This window comes from Pinus tabuliformis, chromosome 1_1 (assembly GCF_031772625.1).
Source record: "Pinus tabuliformis cultivar Carrire ecotype Pingquan chromosome 1_1, CPIR1, whole genome shotgun sequence".
Lineage (NCBI taxonomy): Eukaryota > Viridiplantae > Streptophyta > Pinopsida > Pinales > Pinaceae > Pinus > Pinus tabuliformis.
This window is the reverse complement of record NC_142297.1, coordinates 11101786-11120358: the sequence shown is the minus strand read 5'-3', so window position 1 is coordinate 11120358 and position 18573 is coordinate 11101786. Positions and strand designations below refer to the sequence as shown.

The 18573-nt window shown below is 37.8% G+C and overlaps 1 protein-coding gene across 2 annotated transcripts; it reads right to left on the bottom strand.

Moving 5' to 3' along the window:
• Nucleotides 1-16366: 16366 nt before the first annotated feature.
• Nucleotides 16367-18171, bottom strand: LOC149211358 (uncharacterized protein At1g01500-like). 2 transcript variants are annotated; one of them, XM_089391477.1, is made up of 2 exons: nucleotides 18027-18171; nucleotides 16367-17506 (listed from the first exon to the last, which is right to left on the bottom strand). In XM_089391477.1, the coding sequence occupies exon 2, from the start codon at nucleotides 17342-17344 to the stop codon at nucleotides 16490-16492; it is 855 nt and encodes a 284-aa protein (XP_089247603.1). In that variant the 5' UTR covers nucleotides 17345-17506; nucleotides 18027-18171; the 3' UTR covers nucleotides 16367-16489. The 2 variants fall into 2 exon arrangements, with proteins under 2 accessions (XP_089247603.1, XP_089247605.1); XM_089391479.1 differs by having other exon boundaries at nucleotides 16367-17498.
• Between the last annotated feature and the right edge of the window lie 402 nt (nucleotides 18172-18573).

The following is an 18573-nucleotide window of genomic DNA, read 5'->3' as shown; positions in this document are numbered from 1 at the left end:
TTTTACATAAAGTAGATCCAGCATCTACAAGAAAAATTGTCAATAAAAATAACATAGTACCTTTGCTTAGCGGTGGAGGTTGTAGAGAATGGTCCACATACATCTAAGTGAACTCGCTCCATGATTTCTCCCGCTCTACTATCCCGATCTTGAAAGGAAGATTTTGCATACTTACCCAGTGTACATCCTTTGCATGTATCTTTTTGCTCCAGTTTTCCCTTGGGTAAGCTATTAGAAATTTGCTGCATGATCTTCAAGGCCCCATGATGCAAGTGGCCTAATCCCCTATGCCATAGTTCGCCAACATCTTGGCTTTTCACCACCTTTACTTTGCAACTCAGCACATCACAGTCATCCACCTCCAACTTGTAGAGATTCTTGACTCGAATCCCAATTCACTTGGTCTGTCCGGTGACGATATGCCTCAGGAAAACTTTTCCTTTACTAAAGACTACATCATAGCCTTTATCTTCTAGCATAACAACAGACACAAGATACTTTTTCAAACCTAGTACATACTTAACAGCAGATAGGGTGAGAGGAGCACCATGCTCCCTTTGAAACACAACTGTACCTTCACCAGAGACACAGTACTTTCCATCATCACCCATCTCGATCTGCATCTAGAGATCCTTCTCCTACAATGTACTGAAAAGATTCTTGTCACTCGTGGAAAGAAGCTCCACTGTCCAGGTACCAAACACATCCTACCATGGATGAAACCATGCATGCGATAAGTGAGAAATCCATCTCAAACTATGAAGCTAGTGCATCACCATCAGATCCCTTTGAGGAACCTTTCTTGGATTTCTTCTGTGGACAATTCATAGCATAATGGCCCACATCATGACAGTGAAAGAATCACACCTTCGACTTGTCAACCTTCTTCCCACCATGATAAGATTTGGATTGGGATGCCTTCCCTTTCCCTTTCTTAGCTTTACTCGCTAAAGCTAGATTTTCTTCATCATCTTATTTTTATGAAGATCCATCCCGGGTGCTTCACCTTATCTCCTCCTGCATCAGATCCAACCAAAGTCGTTCCCAATTTGGCAGTTTCTCTCTTCCATTAACCAAGTCCTGGTAGATATGCCAACTCTTAGGGAGACCGAGGAGTGCAAGACTCACCATGTCATCATCAGCAATCACGATCCCTACGCTTCCAAGCTCATCCCTGCAGGTGGTGAGCTTGTTCAGGTACGTAGAGATTGTGTCACCCTTTTCGCACTTGATCTTTCGAAGCTTATCTTTCAACGACAACTTCCTTTGATCGTTGCTATTTTGATAAAGATATTTCAATGTTCTCCACATCAAAAATGGAGTCTCCTTCCCAAGGAGGCTCGAGACAATGTGATCTCAAACTCCCTCCAGGAGGATTCTCCTTGCTCTAGCCACACACTTTTTCCATTCTGCTAGTTGAGTAGCATTAGTTGGCTTCTGTACTTCTTGATCAATGAAGTCCTTTAGACCATTATCTTCTAATACTTTCTCCATGCATTCCTTCCAAGCTATATAATTTGAATTGCCATCAAGGTCATATTCGAGTCTTAAACCACTGAACACCATCGGTGAAATAGATGTGATAAGAACTCAATTCAATATTCAGAAATCAAACTTCGAACTTCTCTTGCTTGTATATTGTTCTTCATTGATCACCTTTGCTCCAATACCATGTAGAAATTTCCCACTGTAGATCACCTGGTAATGCAATGTACTAAAGAAAATCACTTGATCTACTTCTACAACAATTGAGCGGAAGCTTAATCAAACATGAGCAACATCAAGCATGAACAAATATAACTGAGAATGAGAAGTATTCAACCATAACACAGAAGATATAACACTGGGGAAAGCACCAACCTAAAACCCCAACTTTGTATTATCATACAAGTGGAAATCTTTTTCAAGTTACAAAAAGAATCAGCTCTCAAGCTATCCTGCTCTCTCTGCAATCAAACAATATAGCTCACACACTCAATAGACATAGAATATATCTTCCTCAAGCCTTCCAAGCCTCCTATTTCCTTGCGCAGTTTTGATTGGGGTCCAATGATATCACATGTTTGAATTGGCCTCATCACACTCATTGTAGCCTCAGGTCCAACTGCGCAATCCATAAGGAATAATATTCCTTCTGCATGCAAAAAATATTCACCAAGGAATATCCTAGCAACTGATAGTACACTGTCCCTCCATCTGATCTCAACTAGGTCTCTGACTGAACTGACATGCATGAGTTATCCATGAGTGAATACTTAGTTATCTGAAATACAGTAGTTACATGCATGCAAGCATTAACTAACTGAACTCTCATTAATTTAACAAACTGTTAAATTAATCTAATTGGACTTGACTCAGTTAATTGATCCAACTAATTACAACTCAATATTACAATTCACTCTTGTCTCTTTAACTGATGGATAAATCCCTCAATCAAAGGAGAAACTGTTGCATGTCCTCACATGGACTTCAAGTTCATAATTCCTTAACTAATTAACTCAAGATGAATTAATTAATCAATTTACAAATTGTTGTGAATACCAAATTTTAATTTTACTTCCTATGTTTAGTCCAGGGACTGACTAAAATAAGAAGGGATCCCGAAATGCTATTTTTAGAAAAGCTATTTTTAGCACTTTCACTTTTCACCCATTGCAAATAAGATCTCCAATGGCTGAACTGCTATTTATAGCAGTGCTATTTTTAGCATCTTCTATTTTTAGCATTTCTTGTTGCACATTTCAACGGGTATTTCTCTGTTAAACCTCATAATTTTTTTGACAATAGGCATGCCTACTTATTTTATGGTCATTGCTACAAGTGTCATATATTTGGACACAAAGCTATTGATTGTAGAAGTGTCAAAATTGAAAGAGATGAAAATCTCAGGTTTAATTCTCGGGAACAAGACCAGTGAGTGTAGAAGTAGGTGTGAATACCTCTCTAAATAGTAAACTGACAAATAGATTCACATACAAAAGGGTAAAAAAAGTTGGAAACAAAAGACCAAAAAGAGCATGTCATGTGGGCTTGCCTTATCAGTGAATGATAAAGAAAACAAATGGTATGTAGATAGAGGTTGTTCCAAACACATGAATGGAGACAAGAGCAACTTTCTGTCACTAAAATAAAAGCACAGAGGAGGCAATGTCACCTTTGGCAACAATGCTTTAGCAAGAATTAAAGGAAAATGAGTGGTTAACCTTGATTAGAAGACAAAAGCACAAAATGTGTTGTATGTGGAAGGCCTCAAACAAAATCTACTAAGTGTTAGCTGGATGTGTGACAATGGCTATGTTGTGACCTTCTGATCTAAATATTGTGAGATACAGAATATAAAATATGGAAAACTAGCGGGGAAGGTAGTCAGGACTCACAATAATGTTTATGTTTTTTATCACTCAACGGTTAGTTGTTACTTGAGCAAAACCAGCGAATCATGACTATGGCATAACAGGCTCAAACACATGAATTTTGATAGCTTGATGAGGATACGCAATATAGGTGTGGTAAAATGATTACCTAGATTGGCAAGGCCTGATAACACCATTTGCAAGTCATGTCATTTTGGAAAGTATACTAGGACTCATTTCAAAACGAAAGATTTCTCCTCATCCAAACCTCTGGAGCTTGTTCACACAGATATATGTGGCCCCACAAGAACCAAAAAATCCAAAGGAGAAAGGTACTTCCTGCTATTCATTGATGACTACACAAGGGCTACTTGGATTCTCCTCCTAACAGAAAAGTTAGAAGCATTTGAGCACTTCAAGAATTTTAAGGCTCAGGTAGAGAATGAGAAATATTTTAAGATAAAATGCTTGAGATTAGATAGAGGGGGAGAGTTCACCTCAAAGGAGTTTGAAGAATTTTGTGAAGAGCAAGGTATTAGAAGGCAGTTCTCAGTGGATATAAATCCTCAACAAAATTGATTTGTGGAGAGGAAGAACTGAACAATCTAGGAAATGGCCAGAGTGATGTTAGATGAAGCAGGAGTGGATCACCACTTTTGGGGAGAAGCAACTCAGGCAGTAGTATACTTGTCAAACAAAACTCATCTCATGCCTGACAGTGACAAAAATCTATATGAATTATGGAAGCGTGTACCTACATCAGTTAAACACCTCAAGGTGTTTGGGAGCAAGTGATTCATTAAAAGAAATGAAAGGAACCTTGGGATGCTTGAATCACGCATTGATGAAGGAATATTGCTTGGATAATGTATTCAAAGCAAAGGGTACAAATTCTACAACAAGAGGAAAATGAAGATATAAGACTCCATTGGCATAGTGGTTGATGAAGTAGGCTCACAACCTGAAACCTCTAAAAGTAACTTGGACTTAGATGATGAAGAGAGTTCAGAGTTGAGGGCCGCAGATTTGAATAAAGTGAATTAAGACACTGAAGGTGAGGAAGTAAGCACATCTTCAAGGCCAAAAAATCCATCCAGGTATGTGCAAAAGGAATACCCCGAGAGTTATATTCTTGGAGATCAAATAAAGGGTGTCCAGAATAGAAGGAGACTTGTGGGAAAAACAAATCATGAAAACTTGGCTCTACTATCACAAATAGAACCCAAAAACCTCTATCAAGCAGGTGAAGATAAGTTCTTGGTGAAAGTCATGAATGAAGAGCTAGACCAAATTGAAAAGAATGAAACATGGGAGCTTGTACCAAGACCAAAAGAGAAAAATGTTATTGGAACCAAGTGGGTTTTTCAAGAATAAGCTGAATGAAAAAGGTCAAGTAATCAGAAAAACATCTCGATTGGTTTGCAAAGGGCATGCCCAGATACGAGGGGTATACTTTGAAGAAACCTTTGCTCCAGTAGCCTAACTAGAATCCATAAGAATCTTCTTTGCTCTTTCCATTCACAAGAACATCAAATTTTATCAGATGGATGTAAATTTTGCCTTTGTCAATGGAGACTTAGAAGAGGAGGTTTACATTGAGTAGCCTGAAGGTTTTCTTCTCTCCTTTGCTAAAGGGCTTTTATGCAAATTAAAGAAGGCTTTGTATGGTTTGAAACAGGCTCCTAGATCCTGGTATGAGAGGTTGGATAAGTATCTCCAGCAACAAGGTTTTAAGAAAGGCTCTGTTGGCAGCAATATCTATTTAAAATATGAAGATGATCATCTACTGATAGTGGTTGTTTTTGGTGCACTAAGATGTCTTTTTACAGGCAATCTTAATTCCTAAATTAATTGTGAACCCAAGGCAAGTCTTTTTATCTCAAGAGTGTCAGCACAATCTATGCAGTGAATTCAAAGGTTAGCTAAAGGTAAATCATTGTAATCACTAATAATTATCTCTTCAACTTAATTCACACAACTATTAAAGAAATAACTAAGGAAAAAATGATTATGAAAGAACTCTTAACACACTCTACAATTCCGCCTACTTATTCCAAAATCAAATGAATCTGAATGCAAATGCAAAGAATCATGCTTGGCAGTCTTCAAATAGAATTAAAAATAACTCACTCGATCAAGAAAGAGAACTGTAACAACTGAACAATAATTTTAATCTATCACAAATAAGAATTGAACGACAAATCCTAATTGAACGACAATCTCGATTGAACGACAATTCCCAATTGAACGTCAATCTTGATTGGACGACAATTCTAAATTGAATGGAAATCAAGCAAATACAATACATGATTTCTAAACAACAACTGTTCTTTGTAAGAAGATTATGGAAATCAATTAACACTATCTCTAAGATCTATGATATCATAACTCAAAATGAACAAAAATCTAATTCTGAAACTAATATAACCAATCAAATCAAAGCATTACTCAGATACATCACACGACTAAGTGTGAATCGAAATGAACAACAATATGAATTGGAATCGTCAATCCTCACAATAAGAGAAATATTATTAATTGAACATTAACAATCAATAAAGATTCAAATGGAAAAATTGTAACACAAGAAAGCAGTAGAAATTCTCTTTATCGGGCCTAGAGTCACCAAGGAATACTAAGAATATAAGTGAAGATCAAACACAGTCTTTCATTAATATAAGTAACCAGATTATAGCATCACTGAGATAACAGTAGTATATGTCTCAAAAAGAATAATTATAAATTACATAAGTCTGGACTAAACTCTGTTTGCCTTTCAGCCTTATATATAATAGTAAACGAGTAAACTAGATAAAAGTGAATCCTTGGGATCAGGGGATCCTAAGGATTTCACAATACATAATCTGATTCTGTCATGAAATAGTATTGGTCTACCTGGTCTTTCAATGCCTTGCCTACTTCGAATGTTGTCTTTCCCTTTTACAGCCCAGTGTTGCTCTGTCAAATGAACAACTATTGACCAATCCGCGCATTCTGCACACAAGGATAGTAAAAATTAAGTTTCCAGTGCTAGATTTATTTAATTTGTTACCAAGTTCTTTCATCCAACTTTAACTGTAATTTCCTTTATTTCAATTCATAAATAGAGATAATCGTGTAAGGATAAATACGAAATAAAACAATTATTGAGGAGAAAATATAACTTTTTCTTGACCCAACATACTCCCCAGCTTACCTTGTTGCATGTCCTCATGCAATTAAATAGTTGATGTGTAGCTGAGTTAGGGAGTAGGTGGAATATATGTCCTCCTTATAATGTCTGAAGCCATTTTCTTCTTTAATATAGAAAAAAAATGGGTAACATCTTGATCCTTCAAGGTGCAATCACAACGATACTTATTTGGAGGATACCGTATGATTGGAGTCCTATACCAACATCCTATCCATTCAGATCCCATAGTCAAAAATCATGTTACTGTATTTATAGAAATGAGAGGAGGCGGATTTAAAGTTTCAATATCCAAATAGTTCTCAATTTATAATAGTGATGCTGGAGGCTTCCCACATTTGTTTAGTTGTAGACAAGGCTTCCTCCTTAATCTCTTGGAAGTAATCCTTTCCATCTTGTATAACATCTATATGAAATGGCCCCAGTTGGCCTATAACACCATCTCACTTCATGAATTTCTTGTGTTTACTCAAGAGTTGCAAGGGTTTGGTTGGTTCCCCTCTCACCCATAGGTCAATTCCTTCTTCACGCCTCCTAAAATTATTGTGGGCCTTGGCCCACTTGAGTTGATTAGTAGCGAAAGAGAGAAATGCCTGGAGTTGTACATCCCCTATAAAGGGGCCAGGGTTGTTGTCCCTGTCATCTTCTAGAAAGAAATTGTGCATATAAAGCTCACAAAGGAGGCACTGTACCTACTTGTTCTGTTCTCTAAAGCATTTGACAAAATCCGGGGTGGTTTTGATTTCCACAGGCTTACCAGCCTTAGCAGCTTTGATTTTTAGCAGGAGGAACCTTTCCAAGAGGTATAGGGCATAATTTGTAGCAGGGGCTCTACATGACAAGGTGTCTGAATAGAGAGAGAAGACAGTTTCCAACTGCTCTTTAGCCTTCTGTAATTTCTCCCGTGCTTTCTCAACCTTTTTCTGTTCAGCCCTGAACTGAGCAAAGGTTTCATCCTCAGTTATGGTTAGTGCCACAAACTTTTTCTTTAATTCTTGATGTATCTTCAGGGGCACTACCTCCTCCTTGTACTGGGCTAATTCCTGCTGCACCTTCAGTAATTCATTCTGCAGTCTGCTAATAAATGCTTCCCTGATTAGGGGAGTATAAGCAGGTGTTTCTTCTATTTGGGTTTCTGCTTCCTGGGTCTCCATGGGATCGGTCTGAACAACAGCTTCAGTTGCCTCTTGAATCATGCAATGACCAATTGGAATGTCCTCTTCAACATCTGTTTGAACAATAGTATCCATGGTAGGGTGGTCCGTTTGGGTCTCCCATGAGAAAACACAGGGGTCCTCGGTTTTCATTTCAGTGTCTTCTACAAGGCACAACTCTGTCTGAGTTTCCTTTGGACAGGCCAAAAGATCCTCAGTTTGGGTCTCAACATCCCTTCCAAAATAATGTTCTGTTTGTGTGCCTATGGTCTCTTTTTCTACTTTCAAATTCTTGGCTCTAATGGCCTCCTTTAACCACTGCCTTAGTTGCCCAATTATTCGCTTTTGTTTCCTATACTTCTTAAGTACTTTTCTGAGCCTATCCCTGTAGGACTTCTTTATCCTGGGACTTCCAACCAGTGATGGGTTAACTGCATTATCCTCTGGTTCTTGTACAAGTGGTAATGTGTCAACATCAGGGAGGGTTCCATCTGGAACTGTATCCCCTAAGGGAGCTTCATCTTCTAGCTCCGCTTTATCATGGATTTCTCTTTCAGGAGATCCCAATACAATGATGTCTCTTGAACAATCGTCATTATCTGGGTTTTTTTCTAGGTAGGCCTCGTTCTCAGGGGACTTAGAAAAAATAGTGTTACCTGGTTGATTTTCATCTACTAGGGTTTCATTTGCAGGGTTTTCTTTAGCTGGGGGGTCCACTAGACCGGTGTTTGCTGCCCTATTTCCTCCTCTAGTGACATCTTCTTCATGTATCTCCGCTTCAAGGGGTTTTTCCACAGAAGGAGTTGTTTCCATCTGTTCTTCCACAGAATCAGTGCATGGCAAGTTTTGCTCACGACTAGGGCTGACAGCAAGGACAGACTAGTTGGGGGTGCAATTTTGTTCTTCAACATTCCCATATTATTCTTTACCTTCTCCAAATATTCCCAAGTTTTCTAATACCCCGGCCACTTTCTCCTCATAGTCTTGCAAAGGAGCATTTGTGGACTTGCAGGTGGTGTGTAGGATGGTCTAGCCTCATCTGCTTGAAATGGGATGCTTCACTGGGCTCTCACTCGCACAAAGCCCCTACATTTTTTGGGTTCAGGGGCACATAGGAATTCTTTCCTTTTAGCATCCTTCTTGGACCTGGGGTTCTTGGCCCTTGCTGCTCTGTTACTGTGTTTTCTGGGGATGGAGCCAAAGTAGGATTTACAAAATTATCCCAAGTTAATTGCTACTGTGTTAGTCCATTCATAATAATTAATTTAATCAATTGGTGATCACTGATTACTTTGTGTGGGCCCTTGGTTGTCCTAACTCGACAGGTGACATCATGTAATAGGGAATTCAAAAAGCGACAAATTAACTGAATTTTTCTCTTTTAAAATGGCTAGAGGTTTCAGTTGGCGGGGCTTTACCACATCATGTCGACTGTCGCAGGTAATGTATCTTTGCACGATGACAGCCAATTTGTTAGGATATTCCGACACATAGGAAATAGTGAAGTATAACTTGGTCTAGTGTAGAGTTAGGTAAAGTGTGTTTCTATACTATGTACTTTTGTAACTTACAATCCGACAGTCACGATATGTAGTGATTCGACAGTTCATTCTCTCCTCAGTATTACTGACACTTGATCCGTGGCTTAACACCCGATTGGTCCATGATCTCTATTTAAAGAGCATGGAGGATCATTTGTAGGGTAACTATTCAGAAGCTTATGTAAATTTTCATTCTTTTATTAATAAATTGCCTGAGGTGGCTGCGTTGACTTAGGCCATGGACTGTTTCCCTTTTTGAAGGTTTTAACCACGTCAAGAACACTGGTGTATTGATCTGTGATCTATTTGTGAGTGGTGTCCTTTGGTGTTCTGTCTGAGGAACTTACCCTGTAAATTCCTACATGGTATTAGAGCCAAGTTGAGGGCCGCATCCGTTGGTGATCCAAATCTGAAGCTGGTAGAACTGATCCGACTGTCGTTTCCTAGATCTACTATTTCTCACTACTTTCGGGCTGAGAGGAATGCTCTATTGTGTTAAGAGCACTGTTTCAGTGAGGAACCCTTTTTGTTTCACGTGAAAAGGTTTCCGGTAGCCCTAGCTATGTCATTTTTAAGATATGGGGGTATACAATGTTTATTTGCAGTTTCTAGTTATTTTCTCTCTGTTTATTTCAGTTTATTTATCTCTTTGTTTCTTATTACCGAATCTACACCTTTCATTTCTATGTATGCTCTTTGCCCCGCGACTTTGTGCGATCTGGGCGAATCAGAAATAGAAAGGAAGTTTTTTTTTCTCATGCGTATGCTCTTTTCCGCTGCGCCTTAGTGTGATCTCGGAAAATTAGAAAAATTGAGGAAAATTGTTAGTCTCCAGGTAAAGCTAACTTCAAACCATAAGGTTTGTTTTTTTTGTATGTCCGTTTTGGGTTTTGTGGTTTTTAGCTTTCTCAAGCAAGCACGCACCCCAAAGCTTCGGTTAAAAAAAAAAAAAAAAAACAACAACAACAACAACAACTTCCTCTTTAACCTTTTAAACTAGTTCACTTGGTCCAAAGTTACTGTATGAGAATAGAAGTCTTGAGTTCAAGTCTTTCTTTTTGTTGAGTCACTTTTTTCAAAAAACACTTGTAACTTATGTTTTAAAGTTACTTTATGTAAAAATGTTCTCACCCATTATAAAAAGTGAGTCACTTATAATTCTAAAGTCTCTTTATCTTTTATTTAAGTTACAATTTAATGGGTAGCTCATAAAGTAGGATTGTAAAAGTGACTTTCACTTCTTTATAAAAGTGAGTCATATAATTTTTTATTTTTTTAAGAGAGCTAATTAGATTAAGTTTGGAAAGGGGGCAATTTTTTTTTAAATATAACTTTATCATTCATTTCCGCACATTCCCGCATTTCGTTGGCATCTTCAACAACTTTTCTTCAAAAAGCCATAACTTCTTCATCTGAAGCCATTTTCAGAGCTGTTTTTTTTTAATCAGCCTAATTTTTCAAGATCTTTCCTTCGGAACACTTAGTTTCAGCATCTCTAGCTTCAATTTCTGTTAAAATGGAAAGTCCATGCCAAGTTATTCTTGACAGCACAAACTACTTCCAATGGTAGTCCTACATTGTGGATTTACTTAGAAGTAAAGGTCTTTACAGAATAGCCTCAGGCCAAGAAACCAAACCGAAAGATGAAGATAAGGCAGCCAAATAGCAAAATAGGCTAGATCAAGCACATGGGTTGATAGGGATGTCTATTTCTCCAGACCTTAGATTCCATATCGCAGAACTTGATACTCCTAATGAAGCAATGAAATAGATCACTAAAGTTTCTGGAATTAAAAATGAACTTAGAACCCATCAACTCGAAAATGAGTTGCTTACATTGGACCCCAATAACTTTTCTTCCATTAAAGATTTTTTGTCCCAGTTCAAGACCTTTAGACTTCTCTTGGAAGGTGTTCAGGTTAAGAAAGAATATGATAACCTTATCTATTCCATTCTTACACCTTGGTCTTCTTAATCTTGGAAACTCTTCTAAGAAAGCCTTAGTCTCCCAGCAACAACCAAATTCAAAGAATCCTAAGAAGCAGTATCCTAAAAAGAATGGTCCTAAACCAAACAAGGGTCCTAAGCAATTTCAGTCTCAAAATGAAAAATTATTTCAACAAAATGATAAGGCAAATAAAAACAAAGGGGAGAAGACTGATAGACATTGCCACTATTGTAATTGATATGGCCACTTATAATCCAAATGCTTTAAGAAGATGGAAGCCTTGGAAGCAGCAATGAAGAAGGATAACATCCATTTGGAGCACTCTTCAACTTCAACTTCATCTTCAGGAATAACACTTTATGCATGTAGTTGTCAAACATCTCGGTCTTGATATGCACTAAATGTATCTTCTTCTAATTCTCATGAGTGGATCATTGATTCTGGAGCTTCTTATCACATAGCCAAAAACAAAGCCATGTTTTCTTTTTTAAATGATTGTAACACCAAAAATATATATGTTGGTGATGATAGATCTCTTAGTGTTGTAGGGACTGGAATTGTTCATATAAACAATGGTCAATTTAATGATGTATTATGTGTTCCAACCTTATCTTGCAACCTTCTATCTATATATTAGATAACTCATTCAGGTGAAGGTAAAATCGTTGAATTTTCACCTTACGATGTTGTAATTAAGGACCTAAGAGATCCTAAACAGATTTTAGCTACTGGAATTGCTGATGATTCTGCAAGGTTGTATAAGTTTAACAACTTTGGGTCATCAAATCTTCCCTCGGTATTTGGGCACTTAAACTATCGCTCCCTTCAAAAACTATGTGAAGGAAATATGGTGACAGGTTTTCCAATGGTATCTTGCAGAGATGATGTTTGTTCTAGATGTGTACTCGGAAAACATCATCGGGATAGTTTTGAAAAACGTGCCTCTTAGCACGCCTCAACCCCTTTACAACTTGTGCATAGTGATTTATGTGGTCCACTTCTAGTTGCTTCATTCTCTGGCTACAAGTATTTCTTAACTTTCATTGATGATTTCTCCATACGCACTTGGGTATACTTCTTAAAACTAAAGAGTGAAGTATTTAACATGTTCTTGACCTTTAAGGCCTTTGTTGAAAAACAATCTGGACATCAAATTCCTAAGCTAAGATCTGATAATGGCGGAGAATATGTTAACAACAAATTCATCAAATTTTGCACTGAGAATGGAATTCAAATGCAACATACTATCCCAGTCATGGAAAGAATATAACACAACCCAACAGCTACCTGTCACTGCACTGTCTCTGAAAATTGCGTTGTTTTGTCAATCAGTCCCCCTATTGGCCAACCTGCCACTCCTCCTGAAAATTGCGTAGTTTTCTTGCACAGTCCACCAGCTGCCTAGTACCCCCTTCAGCTCGGAAACTACACAGACATGTCTTGCATGACTGCCTCCTTGCTCTGCGCAGTTTTGGCTAGTAAGCTCTCGCAACCCGCTCCCGTCCTCCTCTGAAAATCTACGTAGTTTTCTCTACCAGTGCCTCCTATTGCTCGCACTGCCTTCCTCTGAAAAATTGCGCAGTTCTTCCTCCCAGCTGAGCTAGATCTCACAGATGTTACCTGTTGTCCCGGACTGCTCAACCCAGCCTCTCAGTGACCTCTGTGAAGTGTTTCCTGACAGTGTCCGGGAACCTCACATCCCAGCCTGACATATGCTCTGCGCTATTTCAGAGCCTTATCCTCTCTCCATGTCACCTGCACGCTGAAACGAAAGACAATGCATCATGGTAGACTAGGGGATTTCTGGATTTGATGTTGTCTCGTCATGAGTGGTTGTAGAAACAGGTACATGGATAAGACATTGTGCGATAACAAACAAGATGAACAAGGAACACATGCTAGAAGTCTTGCTCAGGGTTGGACGAACACACGAAGCATACCAAACGAAGGAGACACGTGCACATGCATGGACCATCAAGCGAACACCAAGACTATTGAAGACTCCGTGTACTTTGGCATGCGGAGGTGAAGCTATGGTATGCCACGGGCACACTCATCACTTAGCAGCACAACAACTCGACATGAACAACACAGCCAACATGTGCATACCAACAGTGTCATCTCAAGTTGTGTCATGAGTCGCCTCGACGACATCACCACTTTGGGTCATAATTGTATAATCAATGTAATGTAACGTGGAAGTCCAAGAGACCCACAGATGAATTTAAAGAGTCATGTAAGTCAAACAATCATGAAGGAAGTCGAAGAGTCACAAGAACTGAGGGGGGTATTAGGCAATTGGTGGATTCCTACACCAAACGATGTGAGGTCTAATTGAGACTTTATATTGGGGAGATCCCCTGAATGTTGGCAGGTCTAGCACCGTCAACATGACTATAGTCACTATAGTCAACATGATTGATTAATCCTACCCATGAACATCAATCATCAACTAGTACAATCACATTAACAAAAAATTGAAATTTTCCGATCAAAATCATTTCCCATGGCGAATCAATAATATAAAAAAATAAAAATAATATCTATATCAACCACTTTATTGATATTGTTGAGTTGCGCTATGTGATATGAGGTGAGGTGATATGAACCGGAGATATTAGTGAGTGATTGGACATTGGATTTATGTTTGAATGCTCGAATAAAAATAAAATACGTTTCGATGGCATTATCCATTAGGGACACGCGGCATTCCAGAGAGTCGTTTCCTCCCTGCACATTCAGGTGGTGAAATGAGGACGGATGACCATGGCAGTCGTGCGAAAGGGATAGGAGAAAACCCACCCTCCACGAAACTTGCAAACGTGGACAGGTAAATGGCTGTATTTCAGAGCACTCTTGTTTTGGATGGTGGTAAGCGGTTTCGAAGGTAGAAAACAGAAATAGCTGTTGGCCATAATATTTTTACACTATCAGAATTTGTTTCTGTAATTCACTGGAATATTATGGTTTCATTATGTTTAATGGTGAATAATGCCCGTGTCGGTTATCAAAAGCAAAATAGCTTGATTCCCACGCATTTCACAATGCACATCACAATTCAAGTTTATTTTGGTCTCTGGCCAACCCAACCCATTTTATCTTTTGACATATTTAAATCATGATCCCTTTGGATTCGAGGAATTTAGGTCTCTGGCCAACCCAGCCCATTTTATCTTGTGACATATTTAAATCATGATCCCTTTGGATTCGAGGAATTTAGGTCTCTGGCCAACCCAACCCATTTTATCTTGTGACATATTTAAATCATGATCCCTTTGGATTCGAGGAATTTAGGTCTCTGGCCAACCCAACCCATTTTATCTTGTGACATATTTAAATCATGATCCCTTTGGATTCGAGGAAGCGGATTCCTTATGAACCACCCATGGTTTCATCTACAAGACAAACTAGTTCCTATTTCCTCGAATCCCTGAGGAACCATGGTTTTATCTACAAGTCAAACTAGGTCCTATTTAGTTTTTCGAGTGGGAGGATTTCTCTAGAGCCCATGGTTTCATCTGCAAGTGAAACCATGTTGTTTGCGAGCGGGAGGCCCACCAAAGCTTCCTCAAAGTTAGTATACACTTGACAGGTGGTTTTATGACGAGTTAAAAGCTCAACCTCGTTTTTAGTTTCGTCTTTTTCATCCATACAAATTAGAAATCCATTGTAAATGTTATGATCACATTGTCTCTTTTGAAAAACATTGCAATCAAAAAACTGTTGCGTCACATTATTTATTTTAATAAATATGGTCAAAAATAAATAAATTAGTCTTACTAAACAAATAAAATAAAATCTTTTCGACTATGATCAATAACAAAATGTTACTTATAGCCTTTTCCAGAAGATGTTACAAAGTCAATTAACACTTTTCAATAAATTAGATGGGAGCCGGTCTAGGATTTCAAATTTATTTTCTGTCTTGAAAATTAGATGTTTTTGTGTGTTAATTTAAATGAAGTAAATTTACAGGTAGTTATTTTAAAAGAAAATTCTTTTATTAAGTTTAATAATTTATGTCAATTTAAGTGAAGTAGGCTTATTTATCTTAAAAAAAAAACTTTTATTAAGTTCACTAATCTAGCACTATAACATAAAAAAATGTTTATAAAATGTATGTCAGTCGTCTTAAAAAAGTAGAAAGTACGGCTATAATTTTTCTCTTTATTATTTTTTGTATTTAGAAATATTTCATTTCTAGCCCATCGACAAAAAAAATAAGTGTTGCAATTAAACAAATCGTTTAAATTAATATTTATATAAATTAGTCACTTAAATTTTTAGACATCAAATTGACAATTCCAATTTCAATTGACATTTCAAACTTTTTCCAAATGCAAAAAAAATAAAACAATCGTCTAAATTAATATTTATATAAATTACTAATTACTCATTAAAATTTAAATGACTAACTTAAATTCTTACCGATAAAACTTACAATTTCAAATTTTTACTAGTTACTTTTGAGGTTTCAAACTTTTTTCCCAATGAAAAAAAAAAATTGAATCTTACCAAACAAGTAAAATAAAATGTTTTAGACGCTATGATCAATAAAATGAAGATGTTACAGGGGTTAATTAACACTTTTTCCAGAAGATGTTACATGAGTCAATTAACACTTTTCGATACACTAGATGGGAGAAGCCTTGGTATATCAAATTTATCTTGGGTTGTTAAGTGAGAATTATCTGTTATTTTGTGCGTGTCACTTTAAGTGAAGTAGGCTTACAGGTAGTTATTTTAAAAATAAATCTTTTGCTAAGCTTATTAGTCTAGAACTATAAAACAGAAGTTTGTTATAAAATGTATGTTAATTGTTTTCAATTACAAAATACTATTATTCCCATCTTTTTCTATATTATTTTTGTGTCCATAAAATTTTTATTTTTAGCGGATTTACCCAAACATAAAACAATAAATAAGTGTGGCAACTAAACAGATTATCAAAATTAATCTGTGTACAAATCACTCATTAAAATTTAAATAACCACTTAAATTCCTAATCTTTTGTACAAATCACTCATTAAAATTTAAATAGCCACTTAAATTCCTAAGCATCAAATTTACATTTTCAATCCTTTTCATTTTTTTTTTTATTGGTCACTTTTGACGTTTCAACATTTTCCAAATGCAAAAAGCTTTCCCCATGAAAATCAAATTCCGCGCCTCAATATCCAGATGCTCATATCAATTTTATAAATAATATTCAGGCTGTTCATATGGCAAAGCTCAAATTCACAGAGGCCAGTTCATGGCGTCCCTGTTTTTCTCAAAACTGTGCAAAATTATCTACATAGAATTTACTTCCTGAGATTCCTGGAAGTTCCTTGGTAAGTCCTCACTAGCAACCCCACCCCGAGACACATCCCAAGACCAATTCCAATACCAAACCTTAATCCTGAGTCGATCCAGGAATTAAAGCGAACCAGTTCTTCCATCCTGGACTCCCAATCAAAGTCACAGTCACGGCCACTGTTCGACTCAGCGAAACTGCTTTCAGCATCATCAGATTCAGGATCCGTATCACTGAAATCAGAGCAACTTTCTTCAGTCTCGTTTCCCTCCGGAATAACTTCCAAAGTGCAATGGTGGACGCGTTTCCTTCTGCGGAGGAGTTGCAGAGTCTGAGTTAAAATTATCGGGGAGCCAGAAATCCGACCCGAGATGTATACGTCTACAGTCGGGATGGACATGGCGTCCCAGGACAATTTTGATGAATACTCCAGCCTGCTGCTGCACTCCACGGTCCATGTCGTTTCAGGCATGAGATGATCACCAAATTCCTGCTTTTTCTCCAGCGTTCCGAAAATAATAGGCTCGTTCCTCAAGTACACTTCAAAACAGAGGATGTCGCTCGTCCGAATGGTGTCTGTACCGACATATATGATTTCGCCTTTTGATTTTTCTTCGACTCGGTTCCGTTGGAGCGTGAGAAATGCACTAGAAGACGGATGGAATCGGCGCTTGTTGATCACCAAGGCCACACAATTGCTGCGTGGTAAGAAATGGAGAGTTAAAGATTCAGGAATCTGAACGTTTTTGCTAAATCCAGAAGCATTCAACTTCATGCAGAATACTGTCATGTCCAGCCATTGTTTCCCCCTCTTGGCGCGGAATGGACCGTCTGGAAAGGGCCGGGAGGTTATGTGGCACATTTTGACACAATTCAGTCACAGCTTTTCTGACCTTTAAATTGACCCGACAAGTTTCGAACTCAAGATCTTGAAAATGTCAACCAGCTTTAATCACCGACCTCCAACTAGTCCAACGCGTTGAATCAGCGGATCTCGTGTCCTCCAGGCAAATAATCTGCGGCGCTGAAGTTAAGAGTGCACAAATAAAGTATCTACATATAGCTAGTATTTATATGAAGCAGATATAGCTAGTATCCTCTTTCCCCGCAAGAAACCAGACACTAGTCCATACCGCCCTTGGGAAAATACAAGAAACAAAGCAAATGGTGGGGAAGACACTATCCTGTCAGACACTTGTCTGATACCCTGAAAAGGCCTATGCTAGAGTTCACCTCAGAAAACTTTCGGAAATCTTTCCAACTTTTAAATGAGGAAAATTAAATTATTGCAAAACAAAGAAATTGCTTTGAAATTCCTATAAAATAATGCAATGCCCAGAAACATTGAATTTATTTTTTCAGAGTGAAATCCTAATCAGCGGCAGATCTGACCACAGATCACCTGTCAAACAGCTTTACCACGCAAATTTCTGTGTGCTCCCAGCAATGGAATATATTGTGTCCATTTAACATATTCCATTGACGCAGATATGCTAAATTAAATGAATTTTTTTAATGGTATCCACTATAAACGTAAAATATACCTCGGTGGCACAATATCAACAGCCGCACTCGGCATTCCAGCGGCCTTTATTTCTTTTGCAGCTCCCAGCCATGGAATCAGGTCAGGGATGGCGGCTCTGTCAAAGTCGGGAGAACCTGCGACGGTTAACATGTAAATCACTGTGGTACAGACTCCAGAGCACTCTGTTTTGAATTGATGTAAGCGATTTAGGGGAGGCCAACATAAATAGCGGTTCGCTTTAATTTCTTATCATAGGAATTTGTTTATTGATATTTCCGGGAATATTATAGTTTATGTGTTATATGGGTGGGTTTATAAATGGTTGGATAACGGTCATCTAGTGTTCTTTATCAATATAATTTGTTTTTATGTTTTTTTTCCGGAATATGATGCAATAGGGGTGGGGCGGAGTGGATAGTACCAAAAAAACGAGTGGGTAAGGGTCATTTATATGGTGTTTTCAATCATAGAATTTGTTTATTAGTATTTTAGGAGTTTCATGTGGTATCGGAAGTTTTATTGGGCGGAAATTTATAAAAATTGGAAAAAGTGTAATTTATATGGTT

What these genes read in the sequence shown, in the direction of transcription:
- LOC149211358 (XM_089391477.1), bottom strand. Translation starts at nt 17,344, where the DNA reads ATGTGCCACATAACCTCCCGGCCCTTTCCAGACGGTCCATTCCGCGCC.